Below are 21,091 nucleotides of genomic sequence, written 5' to 3'. Positions count from 1 at the left end.
GAATGGGCAGGTAGAAAATTTATTAAAAGAATTGGAAAAGACTATAACTGTTCAAAGAAGAGCTGAAAGGAGTCTGGAGTAATAACGCAGAGTGGCAGAGAGTGAGGCAGTATAGGTTTCCATTATAAAGTGAAGATAACATTCTGATTTTAATACAAGAGGATTTTATTCAAGCTTTAGGTCTCAATCTCAATATTTCTACGCAAACATATTGGGGCAAATGAAGCACAGGAGAGTTTGAGAGGCTGTAATAGGCTGCCTTCCTATTGAAGACTGTAACCCTATGGATGCAACCATTGTGCTATGAAATGCCTGAAGCTGTTAACCTCTCTCTCTTCTGCTGGAGTTCCATATGACTGAATGTGACATTGAGTAACATTCATTAGTGGTGTGAAGGTTGACTACTATCCTCTAGTGGCAGTGGGATTTGTTGTTAGCAAGGGTTTAGCTTCATTCCTATTCAGGCAACACTTGCTGGGCGAAACTTGTCCTGAAGAATTTGAGGTAATTTTATTGAATATTGCTTGTATCACATAATTTCCATTGGTAAGAGATACATTTATTTTTAATAATTAAAACCCACCCAAATGATTCTGTGATTCAAATGTGGTTTTTTGATTAGTATTTTGTTCAGTCTTCGATCTGACAAAATCACTATTATGTTGATTTATTCCAGTGGAAAATCACTACATGGCATAATCTTTGTGCAAGTAGCTTACCAAGAGCCAGTAATATTAACCACCTTCTTTTTTCAGAGCAAATTGTGAACCTAAAACATCCACTCAGGAATCTTTTACAAGAGAATCCCAGATACAGAGGACCACAGAAAGTCTAGTGACAAAGTTAGCATAAAGCTCAGACATAGGGAATATATCAAGAAGTTTAGAAGCAATGCTTTGTGCTGTACTTTTCCAGTGATGCTTCTGGTCTTTGGTTTGCATTTTTCAGAACTAAACTGGTTTATATTAAAGATGATACCATTCATTTGCTTTTACCTTGGTGTTTTCCTGAATATTAAGCAGTTAAAACAGATCTTATCTTTCAAAATTATTTTTGTTAATACCCAGAGATTCTTCTTTATATATGTTCTGGTGTGATTCATAAGGACTGCCATGCATTTTTCAGTCTGTATTTTAGTAATGCTTTAATCAGAGTCAGAAGACAAAAACTGAATTGTAGTTCAAGTAGAGCAACACCAAAAATCTGATCGTTTCTGAATTTTGAACTTTCAAAAATCACCTAGATTATTTTATATTAGCAAATTTTAAGCATGACAGTGAAGACTAATTATTTTACTGCTTGTTTTTAAACTCCGTGGTTATTTTGTCCAGGAATCCTACTAACAGGATTCTGCTTGCCTGAAAGTGGTATCTGGTTTTATCAGCATCTGTCAAACCAGAATTTCTATGGAAATTAGCTCATTAGTATTAATTTTGGCTGCCTTGACATAAAAAAAAAATTCTTATTGAAAGCAAAACCTTCCATAAAATTATTAATGACTAATCCTTTAGTGAATTGAGACTTCAGATAATGGCAATAAACAGGTGGATACCTGTTGTCTTCTGACAGCCCGCCTTCTTGCTGAAACCCAGGTGCTGCAGGCTCACATTGCATAGCATGTATCAATGGAAATAGTCCTTTTGGTATCCATATACTTCCTCTGTGGATCATTACTAATCAGTATGAGTAATGCCTGCAACATTTTTACTTAATACTGTTTAAAATTTATAATTAAATTCATAGTAACTAAATCACAGTTCTTCAAGGTAGGTTTCCAGTACTTGGTATTAGCAGAATGCGTACACTTAAGTTTTGAGAAAATGGTCTCTATAGCTGTCTGTAGTAACAAACTGGTTATTGCTGACACGATTATTTTTATTTCATTCTGGATATTTCTCTTGAGTATTCATAGCAGTAATCTTGTAATCATGCATTTTTCCCCTGATTGCTTTCTGCTTTATCAAACTTAAAATTGGGTTTGTTCCCAGTTGAAACGCAAGGTTTTTTGAACCTTTGTGAGAAGTGCCCTTGATACTGCATATCAGTTTTACTTCTTCCATATTACTTATTTTCAAGGGCTGTCTTTTGAATGAATTAGCGTCATTATCTGCTATGTAATTTTCTTTGTTCTAAAGATAATATAAAACAGTGGTAAGTGAAGTATCAGTCTTTTGTTTCTTATAGGTGTTTCAGAGCTCTTTGCCTTCAGTTATAAGTAAGCATGGAAGATGATATTTGAAAAGCCTAATGACGTAATTAAATGAATTACAATAGGTCTGCTGAAGAACTGTATAAATGGACATTAGTACAGTGCTTAGTGTACGTAGCTGTGAGCAACTTAAACTGTAATTCTGTGAAGTATTACAGAGTGTAGGAGAGCTGCATGGTTTGCAGGTTTTCTGTTAACATTCAGTTACCATTTCTCATGCTGTACAAAAGCTATGTTTATAATGCTTTCTAAAAAGTTTATCAGTGTTATCTCCTCATTTTTATCACTATAAGGGTATGTTTAACTATAGCAACTTAATACAAGATAGGCAAAATAAATTAACAGTGTTGCATATAGTGCTTGACATTTTTTTTACTTAGTTACTATTTAGACATAGTATACAAATTGCTCATATTGCTTGCTTATAAGTGTATTTCATTAGAAATTCTTCTGATCATGTGGATGCAGATTTAATTCTGAATTGTAACTTCTTTTTAAGTAGCTAGCTATGAATATTCCAGTGGTTTTGAATATCAATAATATACTAAATATAAAAGCAGATTTAGTATTTGCTTTGCATAGTAATTCCAATTGATAAATAGTGGTTTGTGTGTCGTGTTTGTTAGAGCTTCAGCTGCTAATCTCATATGGAAATGTTGCTTTGTAGGGCAAAATTCAGCAAGAGGGCCTGGGATTCCAGAGTGAACTTGTACATTCCTTCAGGGCATTTTTGCAAGGGAGGTTGTTGTGTTTTAAAGGTAGTTGATAAGAGACCTGCACCACCAACCCCAGACCTGCACCACCAACCACCATCATGCATTAGTCTATAGAAGGTATTTGGGTGAACATACTCCTGTACCACTCCGTACCACCATTTATCCAAGTAAAATTTTTGACCATTTGCAGGATACATTATAAATCAGGATGTCACTACCAGACAATCAGATTTGAACATTCCTTGCATAAAGTAGCTTGCCTGTATCCCTTAGGAATACATCACTTAACTGTGTTTATGTGACAGTGTTGATATGCCTGGTTTTACATGAAAGTTAGAGTAGCACGTTATTTATGTCATCATGAATTCAAAAAGTAGGTGGTTGTGCTTTATGAATACTGAGGTTATCTTCTCTGGACAAATCAGTCAGAATAATTCAAAGACGTAGTTTTATTGTATGGCTAAATTTTAAAAAATTTAATTTAATAAATTTTAATTTAAATTTAAAAAAATTAAATTAATTTAAAATTAAATTAAATTTTTAATAAAATTTAATTAAATCAGGAAACAGGATTTTTTTTTCCTTCAGATTTGTGCTTTGCTACTACCTCAGGTTTTTTTTTTTTTTTTCAGTGTTCCCTTCTCTGATGTGCTGACAACAGATTGACATGAAACAGAGCTCTGTTGAACCTAATTACGTTATAGCTCATTGTTTTGGGGACCTATAAAACTGTTCGCTCCCTTTTTATGAGGCTGTAGTCAAAGAAAGGCCATAAACAGTGCATTTTCTCTTTCCTATGGGACTAGAGATTTCATTAGTCAACTCTAATAAAGGCCTGATCCAGCTGCATTTACACCTGGAAATGAATGCTTCTTTATCAGGTCTTAATCCTTAGTAGGTTAAGCAGGAGGGAATGACAGCAGGATAGCTTTTGATCAGCCATAAATGTCTGAGAGCTTAATTTCTTTTAAAATTATTTGCTATTCAAACGCTGACTGAAGACATGCTTTCCTGTACTTCAGAGGAAAGATTTCAAATATTGGGGCATTATTAAAAACCAAAACAAAGCTGAGGTCTCCCTATACTTTCAGGCGGTCACTGCTGAGACAAGATTTCCACTTCAGCTAAGGGGATTATTATTTTCTTTTTTAAATCCTTAGGGACTCTGGGGAGGACTAATGTTCAGCATGTTTAGCCCTTAGAAGTAATGAGGAAAATGATGCCCTACCTTTAGTTAAGTCTATCCTGCGTGTGAATTTAAAATGGATACATTTTTGCTAAATAAGTTTCTGTAGTATAGGTGCTACTCTGATACTTGTTTAGATTATTTTTCCTGTGGGTTTTTTTTATATTGTTTGTTTTGTTTGTTTTTGTAATATACAAATATTTAAATTATGGGAATTTCTAGGAATTTAAGTGGAAAATGCCCTGTAAGGTTTAGAGCTAGTTCTTTTTTGTTTTTTTTTTGGTTGACTGGGTGCTTAGAGATCCTTTATACATATATGTATATGTATACACACTTATTTATATTTTTGTATTATCATGATATTTTCTCTCATTTTCATGTTGTAAAGTGATGGATAGATAGCAGTTTTTTGACAGGAATGCACTGCACTGTCTGTTTTTATGTGCTGGTACTGCTAACCTGCTTGTTTCTCTGCTTTACCACAGGTTGTGAGCGGGGGCAGTTTCGATGTGGAAATGGACGCTGTATTCCTGCAGATTGGAGGTGTGATGGGGCTAGAGACTGCTCGGATGATACAGATGAAGCTGGTTGTCGTAAGTGAAACAACTGTAGAGCAACTTTTTTTTAATATAAAAAAATATTGAGATCCCAGTGTGCCCAACTGTACTTGTGGTACAGGATGAAAATTGGAGAGGGAGAAAACTCCTAGTTGTCTTGAGAAGACTGCAGAATCTGCTGAAGAGTTGTATTTCTCGAGTCCATTGGCTTAGGTAGTCTGAAAATCAAGTAGTGCTCCACTTCTAACATGACTTAGTCTTCTCTTAAAAATCTAAGTTTCTTTTGATGACTGTTTTCTAAGTAGCTGTAGAAATCTATTGTATTATATAATTTCAGTAGTCCTGAATGTTAGATGTACATACAGCTACCCTCAGCATCAGCTGAGCTATAAATTTTTGGTCTTTCAGGCCCTAGACAATAACCTGTACCTACTGCACCTTAGGTAGAGCTTTGGTTAATTGTCTAGAGTTGCTCATGTTATCCTCAGTGTCAGCAATTCAGCGACAACAGTTGTATTCAGATGGGCTGTTATATCAGTGCAGAAAGATTCTCTCAAGCTGAATGTTAAAAGGTTGGGAAAATGAAGAAATGCCCTCCACAGTCTGTTTTCAGGAACTCACATACATTTCACCTTCTCGGTTCTAGTGTTTTTTAAGGTTTCGTGGGCTGATGCAGTTATGAGCCCGCTCATAGGTTAGGTCATTTTTTGCCCCTCAGCTGATAACTGAGAAAGACTGATTTATGTTGGATCTTTTCACGCTGTATTGTTCTATTGCTGCTTGACCCATATAGTAATTGGAGGTCATTCACACAGCTTGGCAGTCTGGTTTGTTGCTTAGCACTTTAGTTAACTTCAAAACCCATTGCAGTTCTGGATGAAGAATGCTTTAAACTGGAAAAACAAAATGGTGGTGTCTTATACCCTGTTACTTCAATTAGTTCTGAACTGCAACTGGAAAGAAGTGGTTGGGCTTTGAACAAGGAGTGGGTAAAATTCATGTTGACTTTGTGAAAGATAAAAAAATAATAAGAACCAACATTTACTACAGTCGTCATAGTTCTAAGCATGAAGTTGAGTTGTTCTTGTTTTCATACATGTGATAAACTAGGAAGATGAAAATTATATTTTTTCAGTCAACTGCTTTTAAAAACAACATGTTAATGTGTGATAGGTAGTGGGACACGAAGTGTCTAGGAAAATAGTTTTAAAATGTTTGAAACTGGCCTAAGGATTAAAATTATATTGCAATGTTATTCTTTGGTTCTTACAACAGGAATCAAAGAAAATATGCATGAAGTGCATTGTCTGTAGCATGTGATCAGTTTTATCCCTCTAATTACTTTACCTCTAATGTAATTTTGTACTTCTCAACTCTAAATCTATGGAGTGATTTACGTTTTTCCCTTGATGCTTTGTTTGCATTGGTAGCTGTGCTTGCATATCATCCCATGAGCACAAGTGTTTCTAGTTGACTTTGCAATACTGCAATAACATAACCCTGAGAAAAAAAGACGGTGAAGACCAGAGTCCTGTCTACTGGACTGTGTTGTACTAGTGACTCTTCCCAGGAGTATTAACTAGGGATAGAGTCAGCGGTAACACAATTTCAAACATTATCTTTCTCTCTAGTAGCTCCCTGTTGTTTGGCTGTTTGAAAAGTACAGAGTAGAGCTGGGCCAACAACATTCAGGTTGTTCTGACCTGGCTCTCACTTTCATCTCATGAATTCATGAAGAGTCATGAGCTTGTTTTGAAAGACCTTTTTCCCACCAAGGATAGAGGATCTGAGGTAGATTGAGAGCAATTGAGCAGACCCCTGTGAAACTAGGGAAGCTAGTGTGACTCCATGTATAACATGGTTCTCTGCCATAAGAGGGCAATTCAGAGCCTTAAGCTTTTCCTGTAACCTGCCTTCAAGAGGAGCCTATGTTTCCATGTGAGAACACAAAACTGAAGATTCATATGCAGGAGTTCACTAATCTAAATTTTGCCTTAGAGCATCCTTCTGCTGGCCCACTTTGCTCTGTCCATTTTCTTTGGTTTGTCAAATGCCTCCTTAGTGGAAATTACAGTCAACTGACACTTGAACCTTAAGTCTTCTTTTGCCTTATTTAATTGTTTTCTTTGAAAATGCTTTCCCAGATGTCTCTGAAATTATATTTTTTTTCGTTGCTTACACTAGCACAACCTACCTGTGAGGGAAATCAGTTTCAGTGTCTCACTGATGGTGAATGTATCCCACACTCATGGGTTTGTGATGATGAGGAAGACTGTGAAGATGGCTCAGATGAGCATCAACAATGTCGTAAGTATTTCAGTTCTAACATTATATCAGCTTTGTGAAATAAGGTAGTTCACATACTAGCATATTGAGAATATACAGAAACAAGCCTGATTTAGATACAGCTTTTACTAGAAGAGTCTTTTTAGTTTCTAGAAATAAAATAATCTGAAATAGATAAAATACAGAAGGTGTGTTCAGAAAGACATCTCTAGGTCTTGAAATCTGAAAATTACCAATGTTTCAGTTAATTAAAAAGAGAAAAAAAGGAGAAAAATATTAGTTTATAGTTGATATGAAATTTAGTAGTTCCAAAAAATCGGAAATCTGTACATATTTAAAAAAGGAGGAAATATCAGTCAGTTGAAGTAAACATCGCTGAAGATTCTTGTACCATCTTAAGTGATGCTATTTATTGGCATTATAGAATCATAGAATCATAGAATAGTTAGGGTTGGAAAGGACCTGAAGGTCATCTAGTTCCAACCCCCCTGCCATGGGCATTATTTAAAATGACAAGAGCTGGTCTATCTCATATTCAAACAGGAAGAATATAAAAAGTCCTGGTGTGGAGTGAGAGTAGAGTCTTTTGTTATGATTTGGACAGCTTAAATTTAGGAAGTAATTTGTATTAGTATTTCAATTTATTAAGCTAAACAGTGTATTATTCACAAGTGAACTGCTGTTTTAAACTAGTGTTTAATGTTATCTGTATATTTTTAGAACAAAGAAATCATTTAGCAGCCTAACTGCCATAGCCCTAGGCTCTTTCTTATTTCGGTATTGATAGAAAGATAAATACTGATGATAATAATAAAATATGTTACTCTGATTTTTGAATTTTGTAACTAAGCAGTTTAAGGACTGCATATAGTTAAGTACACGATGAACAGTGGACTGAGGTGATTATCACACCAAATTACATTCTCCGAGTTCTTGCATAAATGTAGTATTCTAAGGAACTTTTTTCCTGCTACTTCTAGTATTATGAGTTACTTTAAATGGTGAGGATAAGATTAATTTATTTTTCTTTTGATTCTATGTATAATTTTTTGATAACTTTTTTAAACTGAACAGCTCTGGAGCCACTCACTAACCCCCTTGATTCTGAGGAGGTTCACAGGTATGAGTTTTGGAAGGATTTTGCTCACAGACTTGGTTTTTGCTTTTATCTTGTGATATGTGTTCTCACTGAATGGTAAAAAATGGAACTAAAGTTAACTGCCGTTTGTTCCCCTCTTCCTCTGAGAAGGTGCAGCGCAACTACTGGTTATGTTTTAACTAAGATAACTGTAGATACAAAATGCAAAATGAGCAACAGCTCTGAGTTGACTTTTGAACTGGGTCACTGTAACATCATTTTCCATATACTGGTTAATCTTGAGTGTTAGTAACTATAGAATTGTGCTGCTGCTGTTTTGGAGCCATTTCCTGGTATTCATCCTTATTCTTCTGAAGGGACTTCATCTTTTTGCTTGGGAATCCTGGAGGAATTTTTAGTTCCCGAAACATTAAACATTTTTCCTGAGGAGAATAGATGACAGCTCTGGGAGTCACACATGCAGAATTAAAACGTATTTGTTTTACATTACTGTCTTCCTCTTGTTTTAACTCATGACACCAGTATCCCAGTAGTTGATCTTGCTTTGGAAACACTGCTGGCAGAAGGAGGAATGGAGAGCCCCTGTAAAACAGTAGACTTGATGCCAGTGTATAGACTGGGGTGGTGATGAGATATAGCATGAGTTTGAAAGAAACAAATGTGCAGGTGGCAGAAGGGAGGAAAAGTTAGCGGTAATTTTGCCCTTCAGCTATATCTTCTCAGATTAAATTAATTTCCCTAGATCAGAGAACTGAATTTAGCTGTAGTAAAATCAAAGTGGAATTGCACTTGTGGTTGCTTTTTACTGACACAGCTGTCATGAGAAGAGATATAATTATTCTTCATCCTCTAGTAGTTAGGAATGTAAAGTAAACCTGACTGTTGAGGCCCGTGCTGTATTAGAAAGCAGTGCTTTACATCTAGTTCTGATGTGTTTACATTGTGGCATTCTAGTTGACCAAATAATGGAGTTACTAGATGATTTTGATGTGGTAAATAAAATAGTAGAGAAAACTTTAAAACAGTAAGAATTAGTAACTTAATCTTTTAGCCAGAACAATTATAAGAGGTAATTTTTAACCTAGAGGTCAACCACTTCAGTGGAGAAAAGCAGTGACCTTGCAGGCTACAGAGGGCCTCATAGAACTATATTATCTGCCATGTGTTTATCAAGTGCTCTTTAATCTCCTTGAGAACACAGAAGTACAGGAGAAGAAAGTCTTGTGCTAGCATTTGTGAGAAGGATGGAGTAGTTAAAGAGGAAGAAGGGATAATATTGTTCTGCATTAAAAATCTTGGTTGATGGGAAAGATTGATTGAGTGCCTGTTTCTTGCAGCGGGAAGGACATGCTCAAGTCAGCAGTTCACATGTTCAAATGGACAGTGTATCCCGAGTGCATACTGGTGCGATCGAGTGAAGGACTGCACTGATGGAACAGATGAAAGAGTCTGCCGTGAGTCTTAACTCTTAGCACTAGATCTAGTTTCATCTCATCTCTCTGTGGCATTTTATTAAATTTGTAAGATTAAAGAGCCTGTTGAAGGACAGGATGACCACAATATGCTGCTTGTTATGACAGTTTCATTTCAGATTCTTTTGTGTATTAGAGCTGATGTTCTGATACAGATCCATTATTGGCAAACTCAAATGCAAACTGCTGCCATAGGACCAGGGCTTCTTGTCTTCATCGTCTGAAGGATAATGAATATTGTATTGGAAACAAACAGCCATGTTAAAATGGTTTAAAGCCTAGGGAGTCTCAGACCTAACTTTGCCCAATTTTTTCGTATCCTTTTTGCATGCTTCTTATGAAATCAGTGGTAAGTATAACCTGTATAGAAAAGCAGAATTTGAGCCCAAATCACTTTGAGTGACTTTGACTGTTTCAAAAGCATTTGGATTCTAGACCGCAATTTCTTGTGGAGATGAAGCAATACTGGGTTATTGTATTCAGACAAGCTGTTTATATTGTGCCAACAAAATGAAGATGGACAAGTAGGTTTTTTTCAGCCTAATTTCCACAGAGTTGAGGCTGCCTGACTGACTGGTGACAGCCTCCCTAGATCCTGGCCTAGGTTGAATACTGATGGACAGTATTGAATACAGGACAGCTGGCTACAGAATAGAGGCCAGATTTTTCAGAGGTGTTTTTGCCTAATACTTATACAACAGTGTGTAACACATGCCTGTTCATTGTTAGCATTAAGGGAAAGCTTTACATGTCATGAGTGACACGTAACATACGAGCTGCTATTCCAGCTGTTGGAACTTAGTGTGCCTTTGGGAAAAAGACATAACTGTAAACTTCACTCAGAACCAGACTTGGGGTGGACAGTGGGGGAAGAAGTTAGGATGCTAAGTGTCATGGGTAAAGAAGCAAGAAAGAAAATGTTCTTAATGGCTGTGCTGAGAGGAAAAAAGGGCATATGCACATGCTCTGTAAAAGAAAACCAGCATATTACATGGTCAGCCAGCTGCTAGTGTATTTTATCCCTGACTTACAAGTGGCTAAAATGTACACTCTGTAGAATGAAAGGTGATTTAGAACTATTTGGTACTCTGGAATAGGAGGTTGCTTAGACAGCCAGCTTGGAACTTTTCCATGAGATAGACCCACAGCCAGTTCTAAGGTCACCAACACAAATGGCTAAAAGCCAGGATCCAAAGTATCCCATACCATTGCTGGAAGAATATATTCTGTAGCTTGGCTTTTTTTTCTGTTACAGTTTAGAGAAAGGAAAGAGATTGATAACTTAATTTAGGAAATCCATGACACATTAAAAAATCCTGGAGAAAAGGTACTTGTTAAAAAAAATCCATTATCCATGAATTAAAAAAGAGGAACTGCTCAGAACCTCTGAAAGCACTTTCTGAGTAGTCACTGAAAGCAGTGTAGAACAGGCGGATAAAGCGGTGTGGTCATCATAATGCAGTGAACCTGTGCACAGTGGGAGTGGAGTCCTAAAGACAATACTCACAATTCTTTTTTTCAGCCTAGAAGCTGCTGTGATGTTTGAAAATGGAAGTGCTCATTTTATTTCATGTTTACATTCTCAACTAAGTAAATTAAAAAGGCAGTTTGGAAAGGGGCCTCTAGATATCTTAACAGTAGCGCTTTACTGCTGTGTGGGAAACCCAATCAGTGCTGCATCAGCCAGTATGCCCCATGACTGTTGTGAAGGCAGCATATTTAGCCCCAGGGGGAGGGACTGCCTCATATCATTCAACAACCTCTACTCTGGTTTATTAGAATAAGTGTTGACAGTCCTTCTAAGACAGAAGAATGACTGTGACTTTGAATATTGAAAGGAGGAGTGTTTGACTAGTTTAAAGAAATGTGGTGGTGCTGAAGACAAGAGAATCGAGGGGAAGGTAATGACAAGACCCTTCAAGACAGGCTGGTTAATTTTAGTTCCTCTCTGTCTTTGCAAGGTTTAGAGCTTTAAAACAGGAGTCATAAGATACAATTAATAATTTGGGGATTTTATGTTTAACTATACAGTAGGGCTTAATATAAGTCTTAAAATTTACTGTTTTGAAGCAGATTCAAATACTTGCTTTGAATATTCATTTTTCCACTATTTCATCCATTTCCTTTTCCACACTGTCTGATATAAACAAATACAAGAGGAATATAACTATTTTGGCCTTTGCCTTTGTCATTTATTTCCCATTATTTAATTTACACTAAAAGGTTTCAAAAATAGAAATGAAACATCCATGAATAATGAAAGAAAAAAGCTATTTAGAATGGGTTCTGTTATTTCATGAAGCAAACCAAAATACAAACTAAGTATGTCCATTTACTTATGTCTTGTGCTCACTGATCTGTCTGGAAGCAGATTTAGGTTGTAAAGAAGATAAAGTTTTGTTGTTGAATAAGTTACATTATTTAAGAAACTAGTCAAATGCACAATGTCACTGATATGAAGTAACTCAGCAATTACACATGTAAAAAAATAGAACAAAGGAATTCAAATTCTTAGTCAATTTTACTGCTAATGGGATTAACAGCAAGAGAAAACTACCCATGCAGAGGCTAAGATAAACATCAGAACAATGTTTCAGCTGCAGGTCACATAATTAGTGCATTGAAGCTGCTTTAATTTCATAAAATTATGGTTTTAAAAATTTTCTTTATATATATGAAATTTTCCCCCACCTTTTTTAGTAATCAGCAGCTAGCAAATACCTTCATTTTAAAACTTTAGAAATGAAGAATGACATACAGATTATTTGGGGTAGCAAGTACATTTTTGGAGTAAGCAGCCAATACTGGTTCCATTTTTCTGTGCTACATATTTTGTTTCTTTCAGTTAAGGGTAGAATTCTCTCTCCTGCCTCAGCTTCATAGTTGAAAACTGAAAATCCCAGCCATTTTGGTTTGCTGTGACTGACAGAATAACCTTCCTCTTGCATTTCTGGCAGCTAAGCACTGCACTGAGGCCGTCAGAGATAAAGGGGAAGTATTTTAAAGATGTGTTGTTTGAGGCTGATGAGCTGAGTGCAGACCCAGAAACTCTGTATTTTTGATTCTAATTTTTGTGTTGAGTTGCTGCCATGGGTCAACTCCCTAACCTGTTAATTCCTGCCTCCTGTTTGCTACGCTAAATAGCCACTGTGGTCAGGAAGTGAGCAGCCAGGTCTGGGATGAATCTGTGGAGATCAGGGTGAAAGTGAACAAAGATTAAGAACTGGAGAGATCACAAGGGATATAGTCCAAGAAGGAAGAAAATGCTTGTGGTCAGAGACTGATGTTCTTGATGTTGAACAAATTACATGTAACAGCTGCAGGACTGCAGAAGTTCAGGCTGGAGGAAATATCTCTGCCAGGGAGAGTTTGAAACAGAGAAGAGGCAAAACTGGAGCAAGGTAAAGAAGGCAGCCAGAGATCAGAGTGGCAGGGATCAAAATCAGGAATTAAGTCAAGGAATGAAGGTATGGTTAGTCTCCCAGCTCTCAATGCATCTCTGCTATGAACACTACCTGATAAACATGTAGCTTACAGGACCCTGAGTCTTGGGTAAGTCCTTCTCCTAGTGTCCCTGATAGGCTGACTCATGGCAGTGAGTCAAAGGATTTTAATTAATTCTATTTTGCAAAAAGTTTTGAAATGCTGCTGCAGTAAAGAAATGACATTTGGAATTAGGAAATTGCCCGTTCTAGTTTCTCCTTCTTGTAACTTTGGTTAGGGATACAGAAAGTTATACTTGCTGACTGTGTGACATAAATCAGTGCTGCTGAATCAAATACCAGTTGCAACTGTTTCCTGTTACTGGTTTTGTATGGATTTATTTTCACCTTGCAGAACTGAAGTGTTAGAGAGAAAAATAATGTAGGCCTAACAATTCCTGTGACATAGCTTTCAAGCATCTTCCACATGTGTACATTGAAACATGCCATTTAAATGTGTTTCCAGCTGTTGCCCGAAAATAGTTTGGGTTACAATGAGCAAGGTGCCTTATATGTCATTTGTACTGGTGTTTGCCAGTTGTTCATATTTTGCAACTGAAGTGCTGGCATGCCACAGGGAAGACAGTTTGTGGAGAAGTATTTTAGCGAAGAAGAGATGCCTGCGAAGAAGGGGAGAGAAAGAAGAGCTCCCTCTCTTTCTTAGCATCGGAATGAGTGGACCTGGATTTCCCCTTGTATGCACAAAACTTGTATTATCTTCTAGGGACTGTGATCACTAGGAAGAGATCTTTTCTTTTCAGTTTCCTGTAATTAGCCAAACACTCTTGGGAGGAAAAGATAAAGGAAACAATGTTCATGTTGGAGGCTCTTCACAATTAAAAGCAAGATGAAAGAAAAGTGTTCATATTTTTCTGTCCCTTCTCTTTTCTCTCCTAATCCCATGTTCAGTCTTATACTATCTCCTTTCTCTCTTTCCTCTTACGCAGCTGTATTCTTAGATGCAACTACCTGCCTTGTCCTTTTAATTCAGAATCTTATCCTTACTTTTTAGCTTTTTCCAATCCGTCTGTCACTGATCCATTAAAAACAAAACATTTCCAAGTCCCTGAAAGAGATCCCTTCCTTGGGTTTTTACATAGTCCCAGGACACTCACAGAGTGTTAATGCTTTTTCCGTGGAAAAAGACAGTATGATCATACAAAGACAGTATGATCAGCTTCTCTGATCACTATCAGCTCTTGCATAGCTGTAGGTTTTTATATGCAAATGCATTGCTCTGGGATCAGGTGTGTACAGAGAAATTTAACACATGCACATGCTTAATTGTTGTACAGTTCCATCGAACTCACTGATTGCTTTATGTGTGTTTACAAGATTGTTTCTGAGTTGTTTAAAATAATCCCTTGTGTTGGTGTGTAAGTCATTTATGTAAGTAGAACAGCCAGAAACTGAAAAATCTCTCATTCTGCAGGATCTTTTGTTTTAGGAAGGGGAAAACTTGTAATAAAATCCGAAGATGCTGAAGTTGATCATAGCCTTGGAAGTTTAACATCTTGGCTTAATTAGAACAAAACCATAAAACTGTGAAGTTTCTGAGTTTGAGAATGCACGGCATCCTAAGAGGACATAGGAACTGTAAATTTCAGAAACTTCTTTATTACCTAAGCACTTTTAAGATCAATAAAGTATAAAACTGAGGAACAAGTAGGTAAAATAAATGTTCACTACTTGCTCTCCTGTGTTGCATTGTTTTCTATCATATTGTAAACTGTTTGGGCTGCAGATCTTTTCGGGGTGTGAGAGGGCATCTAATTTTTCCCTTTTTTCTTGTGAGGTTTTGTAGCATCTATGAAAAACATATACATGACATAATAACCTAATAACATAATACCTGTTGGAGGAGACAGTATAGTAATTGTTTGTCAATAGTAGTCAGTAAATAGATTTTGTCAGTAGTAGTATGGGAAGTTGTGTTTCTTTTTTGTTTTCCTATAGATCAAGATATTTTGTTGACACTGCATTTATATGACTCATTATAAGCTGTAGTCTAACATTCTTGCTAATACTGAAGAATTTCTTATTGTAGACTATCCAAGATGTGAACAGTTGTCATGTGCAAATGGAGCATGTTTCAATGCAAGCCAGCGATGTGATGGCAGAGTTGATTGCAGAGATTCTTCTGACGAAGCTAACTGCAGTAAGTTCCATATGCAAAGTGATCCCAAATAGATATGCTTTACAAGACCCTCTGTTAGAATTCAAGATTGATGTTTTCTGACAGATTTTTTGTGTTTCTTTCTGTGCTAAAATCTCTTTCAGCGCATGGATGCAGCAGTACACAGTTTCAATGTGCTAATGGAGAATGTATCCCACGAGCCTTTGTCTGTGACCATGATGATGACTGCGGAGATAAGAGTGATGAAATCTCTTGCAGTATGACTTTTGTTTTTTTACTTTCTTTAACTGTTTTACTAAGAACTGGTTCAAACAGATGACAGGAAGTAGACTGCTTAGCTATACAGCCATCAAAAGATACTCACTGTTCTATGACGCAATATTGCTATTTCTAACCTTTTAGTCACTTACAGTAATTTGATTTTCTCATGTTTTTTTCCACAGCTTATGCAACTTGCAGAGGCAACTTCTTCACCTGCCCAAGTGGCCGTTGCATTCATCAGAGCTGGATATGTGATGGAGATGATGATTGTGAAGATAATGAAGATGAAAGAGGATGTGGTATATAACAATGCTAACTTCTAATGATGGCATTTTCAGAGGAAGACCTCCCTAAGTACTTTTATGAAGTTTTGACCAATCAAGATGTTCTGAATCCATTTTAATTCTGGGAAAAATCTTAAAATTCCGTCTTTGCCTGTTTCTGGGTTTTGTTTTGGGTTTTTTTAAACTTACGCAGTGTGCTTTATTGTTGTGTGTATGAGAGTTATTGAGTTGTTGTTGTGATACTAAGTATGCTGCAAAATAAGTCAACATATAGCAACATCTGTTTTTCTTTTACATTTTCTCTTACATCTTTTGTGGTTTTTGTTCCTGTGGAGATTTTTATGTCATCTGTTAAGAGACATAAAGTTCCTAATAACCAAAATCAATTGGTTGAAAATGAAAATAACTCAGTTCCTGCCAAGATTTGTCATGCAAGAAACAGAAATTTTAATGAATGAAAGCATGGGCTTTTTTCTCTTTCATTGGCCTTTTCTACAATGAGCATTATTCTCTTTATCCAGACAGCCTGTGCGTGTTTTGAAACCACAAAGCTATAAGTCCATTTCTGGTGCACCAGTTTGTCTAAAGCTAAATGGTTTTGGTATTTCTTACAACACAGGAAACGAAAAAGATTCATGGGTATCACAAGTATTGTTTGCATTGTACTTAGAAGGTAAAAGAAAGCATAACAAGAAAGTATAGATGCTGTTTCTTTTATAGTCTTTCCCAGCTGTGTGCAAGAACCAGAAGCTGAATAATGAAGGACAGAGATGCTTTGGAAGCTGTTTGGGAAGAAATTCTAAATATTATTTGAAACATATTTCTCAGTTATTCTTGTTTTTCTTTCCATAGAAAGTGGTCACCATGAATGCTACCCAGGAGAGTGGGCCTGCCCTGGGTCAGGACAGTGCATTCCGATTGGGAAAGTGTGTGATGGGGCTGCAGACTGTCCTGCAGGAGAAGACGAAACTAACATCACTGCGGGCAGGCACTGCAGTACGTATTAGAATCAAAAGCATACACAGAATAGCAGAAACATCAGCACTGACATCTTTTTACATTCACATTTTCTCCCCCAAAACAATGTTGAAATTTTGGAATCTCACTGTTTTTGTTGGTACTTTTTTGACTGGATGATCTGAAAGAGGCATGTATGCTGTGAACAGACCATCCCTTTTGGAAACCTGTACATGAAATTTCACAAATAAGGATTTTTATCTCACTCTCCATATCCTAAAATATATTCAAGAAGGCAGGGAAAGGTGTGCTGTATAGAAATCTTTTGTTTAAATATCTGTGGTTTTCTTTTTAAAAGTAAGGAGGAATGTTGTGTACTGGTCAGAACATAGGACTGAATTCTGTCCCAAGCCTTGGCTATGTCATTTTTGCATTTCACCTGGGATATCTGGTTCTCCATTTAGTTGTATACTGGGTTTTCTCTGTTGGTGGCAATGGGCATGCATAGTTCTTGTTAATTTCACTCTTATGAACACTGATTCCTTCTGAGAATCAGGACCATGGTATTTTACACTTTTAATGTCCAGGAAGAGGAAAATCCCTATTAATAGAATTCTACCTTTTGGAATAGGAGGGCATTAAAAAAAAATAGGAAATTACACTTCATTGTAAAAAAGCATCTCTTGCTTTGCTGAGTGGTTTAGTAGTAACATCAGATATCAGCTGCAAAGGAAAGCATTTAACAGAAGAAACTGAGGAAAATGAAGGAGGTGCAAGTCAGCAAGCACTTTACCATCATAATTTGATCACCTATCACTGAACTTCTTGTTGAGTAGTCGTAAAAGGAAAAGGAGAATTGGTGAAAGAAAAAAGAAGAGAGGAAAAAGAATAAGGACAACCCAACCAATGTATTTTAACATGTTGGAGTTATATATATACTTTTGTTAATATAATATAGTAGAGTTTTTTCTGCATGAAAGAATAAATGTTGAGGTTATATGCCAATAGATAGAGCTTGAGAATGTGTTGTTCACAAGTAGGTTTGATGGAACCAGAGAAAGGTATGGTGCATTGCAGGTGGCTTCCTCTGTGCAGCTTTTTACATGGCACTTACTAGTGATGGTTATATAAAACTGATGCTTGTCCTTCAGCTCTGTTCTGAAAATCTGTTATGCATAGTAGCTTTTGTTCTGTCTTCCATTTCCTTGCCTGTGTGTATGTAAGTATATGTGATTTCATGGAATTTGAGACATACTTTCTTGTGCAGGTATGTTTTAAGAAGCTGTTCCTGAAATTGTAGACCCTGCATAGAAAAGACAGTAGCTTTGTAAATGTTAGGCAAAAAGCTATTCTACTGGTAATATGTGTAATTGTATTTCTGAACTATTTTATTTCCTTTCCAGACATATCACACTGTGCTGCTCTGAGTTGCCAGTATCGCTGTCATTCTTCTCCGTCAGGAGGGATGTGTTATTGCCCTGCAGGATATACAATAAGTAACAATGACAGTCGTACTTGTATTGGTAAGTGATATCTAGTAGATACCTAGTACCTTCTCACATTTCATTGGGAAAGTTTGAATTCCAGGAAGTAAGTTCCAAATGGGTGGATGCCAAAAAAGAGCCAGCAAAAGAATAAAAATCTAAGAAGTACAGGGACAGCATGGTAACACAGAAACAAGCTAGAGAGATATCCTAAAGATCTCTTCCAGTAAGACCATGAAAGACATAGTCAGAGCATAATTATGTTTAAAAATATTTACTCTTGGATTGCTGTTTTATTATCAATTTTTTTACAGGTCTTTTAGTGGTTACATAGGAAGAGTTTATTTCTGCTCCAGGGATATGTGGTGTTGTATGCCTGTAAAAGCTGTTATAGATATTGAAGTGTTTGATGTGCTTTGAAACTGGCTATATATAAAGACAATAGAATGTAGTACTTTGAAAAGGATGCTTTGTATTTTCACTACGGAATGGCTGTATCACCTATAGGATTTCAATATATGCATTATTTACACAAAAATGAAGAATACTTGCAAGAATGTGAAGGTAAAGGTATTTTGGTGTTGCATTTCTATTCTGTAGCTGCTATAACTTGGTAGAACAAACCCATGGTAGTACAAATGATTTATCTTGGTAACTTGAAATAGAGTAACTTCAGAATCATAAAAAATAGCACTACCTAATAAAAGAAACTGGATAAATATCTGTTACGGGTTTTCAACCCAAGCTGTGGAGTTTCTGCTACTAAAAGTATTCCAGGGTGCTCAGCCTCTAATGAGTCTTTTTGGAATACTGGGTGACTTAGGACTGTATTTGGGAAATACATGAAGGACACTTGCAAGCCTGGTGCATTCTCAGTGAGTCTTTTATTGTTCTTTCACTGCCTTGTAGACCTAGCTATCTTATTCTGGCTTGTAAATCTGAGTGAATGTGTTTTGGTTTGCCAAGATCTAGGCATATATCTTTAGTGGGAGCAAAACTTCTCATGGAGGAGTGGCTCCCAGTCAGTAGTGTATAATTCCAGATCTTAGTTTGAATCAATGGTCTTGGTTTAAGGCCAGAAGAACGAAACTATAGTATTAGCAGAGTGTATTACTTTTTGAAACCATAATGTTTTCAGTTTGTCTTCCTTTGCTTCTGGCACTATATAGTGAAGGTTTTTAACACACATGGAAGCTAGAAAGCCTCTGAGAAGGTTTTTTCAGTACAAAAACGTGCTACCTAGGAAATATTTCAGTTTCACTTATGTGTTAATAAATGTTTGATAACAGAAGTTCCAGTAGGAAGAATATTTGAGATCTCATTTTCTACTTTATTGGCTTAACAGTAGAATCACCAGTTTCCAGCAGTGTGATGTACTGATTCTACTCAGATTTTCATGTGAAAGTGGTCAAACTTGTGATGTCAAAACCATGTCTTAGTGGTATCAGAAATCTCCTGGGTTTTAAATATCTGCAGATAGGATGAAACACCAGAAAATGTTCAGATCTGGTTGTTTTGGTCTTTTTTTTTTTTTTTTTTTTTTTTTTTAAGAGAAAATCAGAACTTTAAAAATGTCTGTTTGTAAAAGATGACTAGTTAAATATTTCACAACTTTGAAATTAAAGATTCTGCAGCAACCCTGAAAATTCCTTGTAGGGCATATCTGTGGGAACTTGCTGGGTTGTCTTAGCTACCTAGATGGTATTTTGCATGCTGGAGTGAACCTCTTTGTACTTTTTGATGGCTGGTTCTGGGGCACAGCCAGCTTTTAATTGGAAGTCAGACACCTGTTAACATGGTATCAAGTTTGAGCTAATAAACACTGCCTTTTAGCAGAACTGATTGAGTACTGCACTAACATAGAGCTAGGGCTTTCCTTCAGAGTGGGCTTAAATCTAGGTGAGTGTTTGTGTGCATTGATGTTCAGATCTGTTGCTGGAAGAGTACTGCATAGACATATTCTTTTTTGTGGAAAGTAGACTATGACACTCTTCCCAGTGATTTTTCCTCTTCTCCTGACAGGTGTGGGTTTTTTGACTGGTGGAAAGGTGGGGATGGGGTGGGGAGGGTGTGGGTTGTTTTCTTGGCAGCAAACATCAGTTGTTTTGTTATTCAGAAAAAGAAAATGGAAACATTTGTGGAAAAAACATACAAAACCTCTTTTCCCATGCCACAGTATTGCACACAGATATAAAGCAAGCAGACATCACTTTTATACAAAGCATTGTTTCTAAATATGCATTACTCACTTCACAGATTTTGATGACTGCAAAATGTGGGGTGTTTGTGACCAGCTGTGTGAAGATCGTGTGGGACATCACCAGTGCCACTGTGTGGAAGGTTATTTTCTAGAGCATCATCGATACTGTCGGGCTAACACTTCAGGTTAGTGTGCAGCACAAGTCTCTTGCAATTGTTGGACTAATACAGCTAGATAAAATGGGGCAGTTTGCATGGATATGCTGTACAACTGTGTTTGATTTTAACTTGACTCTGGCCTTAAGGACTTCAGGTTAGGCCGGCATTCAAAACATCAGCTGTTGTGGTTCAAGCCCAGCCGGCAACCCAGAACCATGCAGACGCTCTCTCACTCCCCCTGCCCCTTCCTCCCCCCACTCCTGGACGGATGGGGAGGAGAATCAAAATAATGTAACTCACATGGGTTGAGATAAGAACAGTCCAGTAACTAAGGTATAACACAGACCACTACTGCTACCACCAATAATGATAAGGGAAATAACAAAGGAAGAGAATACAGCTGCTCACTACCCGCCGACCGATACCCAGCCTGACCTGAGTAGTGATCTAACTTTTCTGGGTAGCTGCCCTCCATTTATATACTGAGCATGACGTGCTGTGGTATGGAATACCTCTTTGGTTAGTTTGGGTCAGGTGTCCTGTCTCTGCTTCCTTCCCCTCCTCCCTGGGGACTAGGGGAAAGCATGAGACTCAGAAAGTCCT

At 36.9% G+C, this 21,091-nt stretch overlaps 1 protein-coding gene across 2 annotated transcripts in view; it reads left to right on the top strand.

Annotated features, from left to right (window-relative positions):
• Positions 1-21,091, top strand: part of LRP2 (LDL receptor related protein 2) — a gene marked incomplete at both ends in the record, with an annotated part of 128,383 nt that overhangs the window by 14,253 nt on the left and 93,039 nt on the right. For both annotated transcript variants that reach the window (XM_080620988.1, XM_080620987.1), the window contains 9 exons: positions 4,597-4,704; positions 6,853-6,975; positions 9,391-9,507; positions 15,055-15,165; positions 15,288-15,401; positions 15,588-15,704; positions 16,542-16,685; positions 18,050-18,169; positions 20,387-20,515. In XM_080620988.1, coding sequence (XP_080477114.1) covers positions 4,597-4,704; positions 6,853-6,975; positions 9,391-9,507; positions 15,055-15,165; positions 15,288-15,401; positions 15,588-15,704; positions 16,542-16,685; positions 18,050-18,169; positions 20,387-20,515 — 1,083 coding nt within the window. The remainder of the gene's footprint in view (positions 1-4,596; positions 4,705-6,852; positions 6,976-9,390; positions 9,508-15,054; positions 15,166-15,287; positions 15,402-15,587; positions 15,705-16,541; positions 16,686-18,049; positions 18,170-20,386; positions 20,516-21,091) is intronic.

This window comes from Psittacula echo, assembly GCF_963264785.1.
Source record: "Psittacula echo genome assembly, chromosome: 6".
NCBI lineage: Eukaryota > Metazoa > Chordata > Aves > Psittaciformes > Psittacidae > Psittacula > Psittacula echo.
Note: the sequence above shows the minus strand (reverse complement) of the source record. Positions and strands in the feature narration are given on the sequence as shown.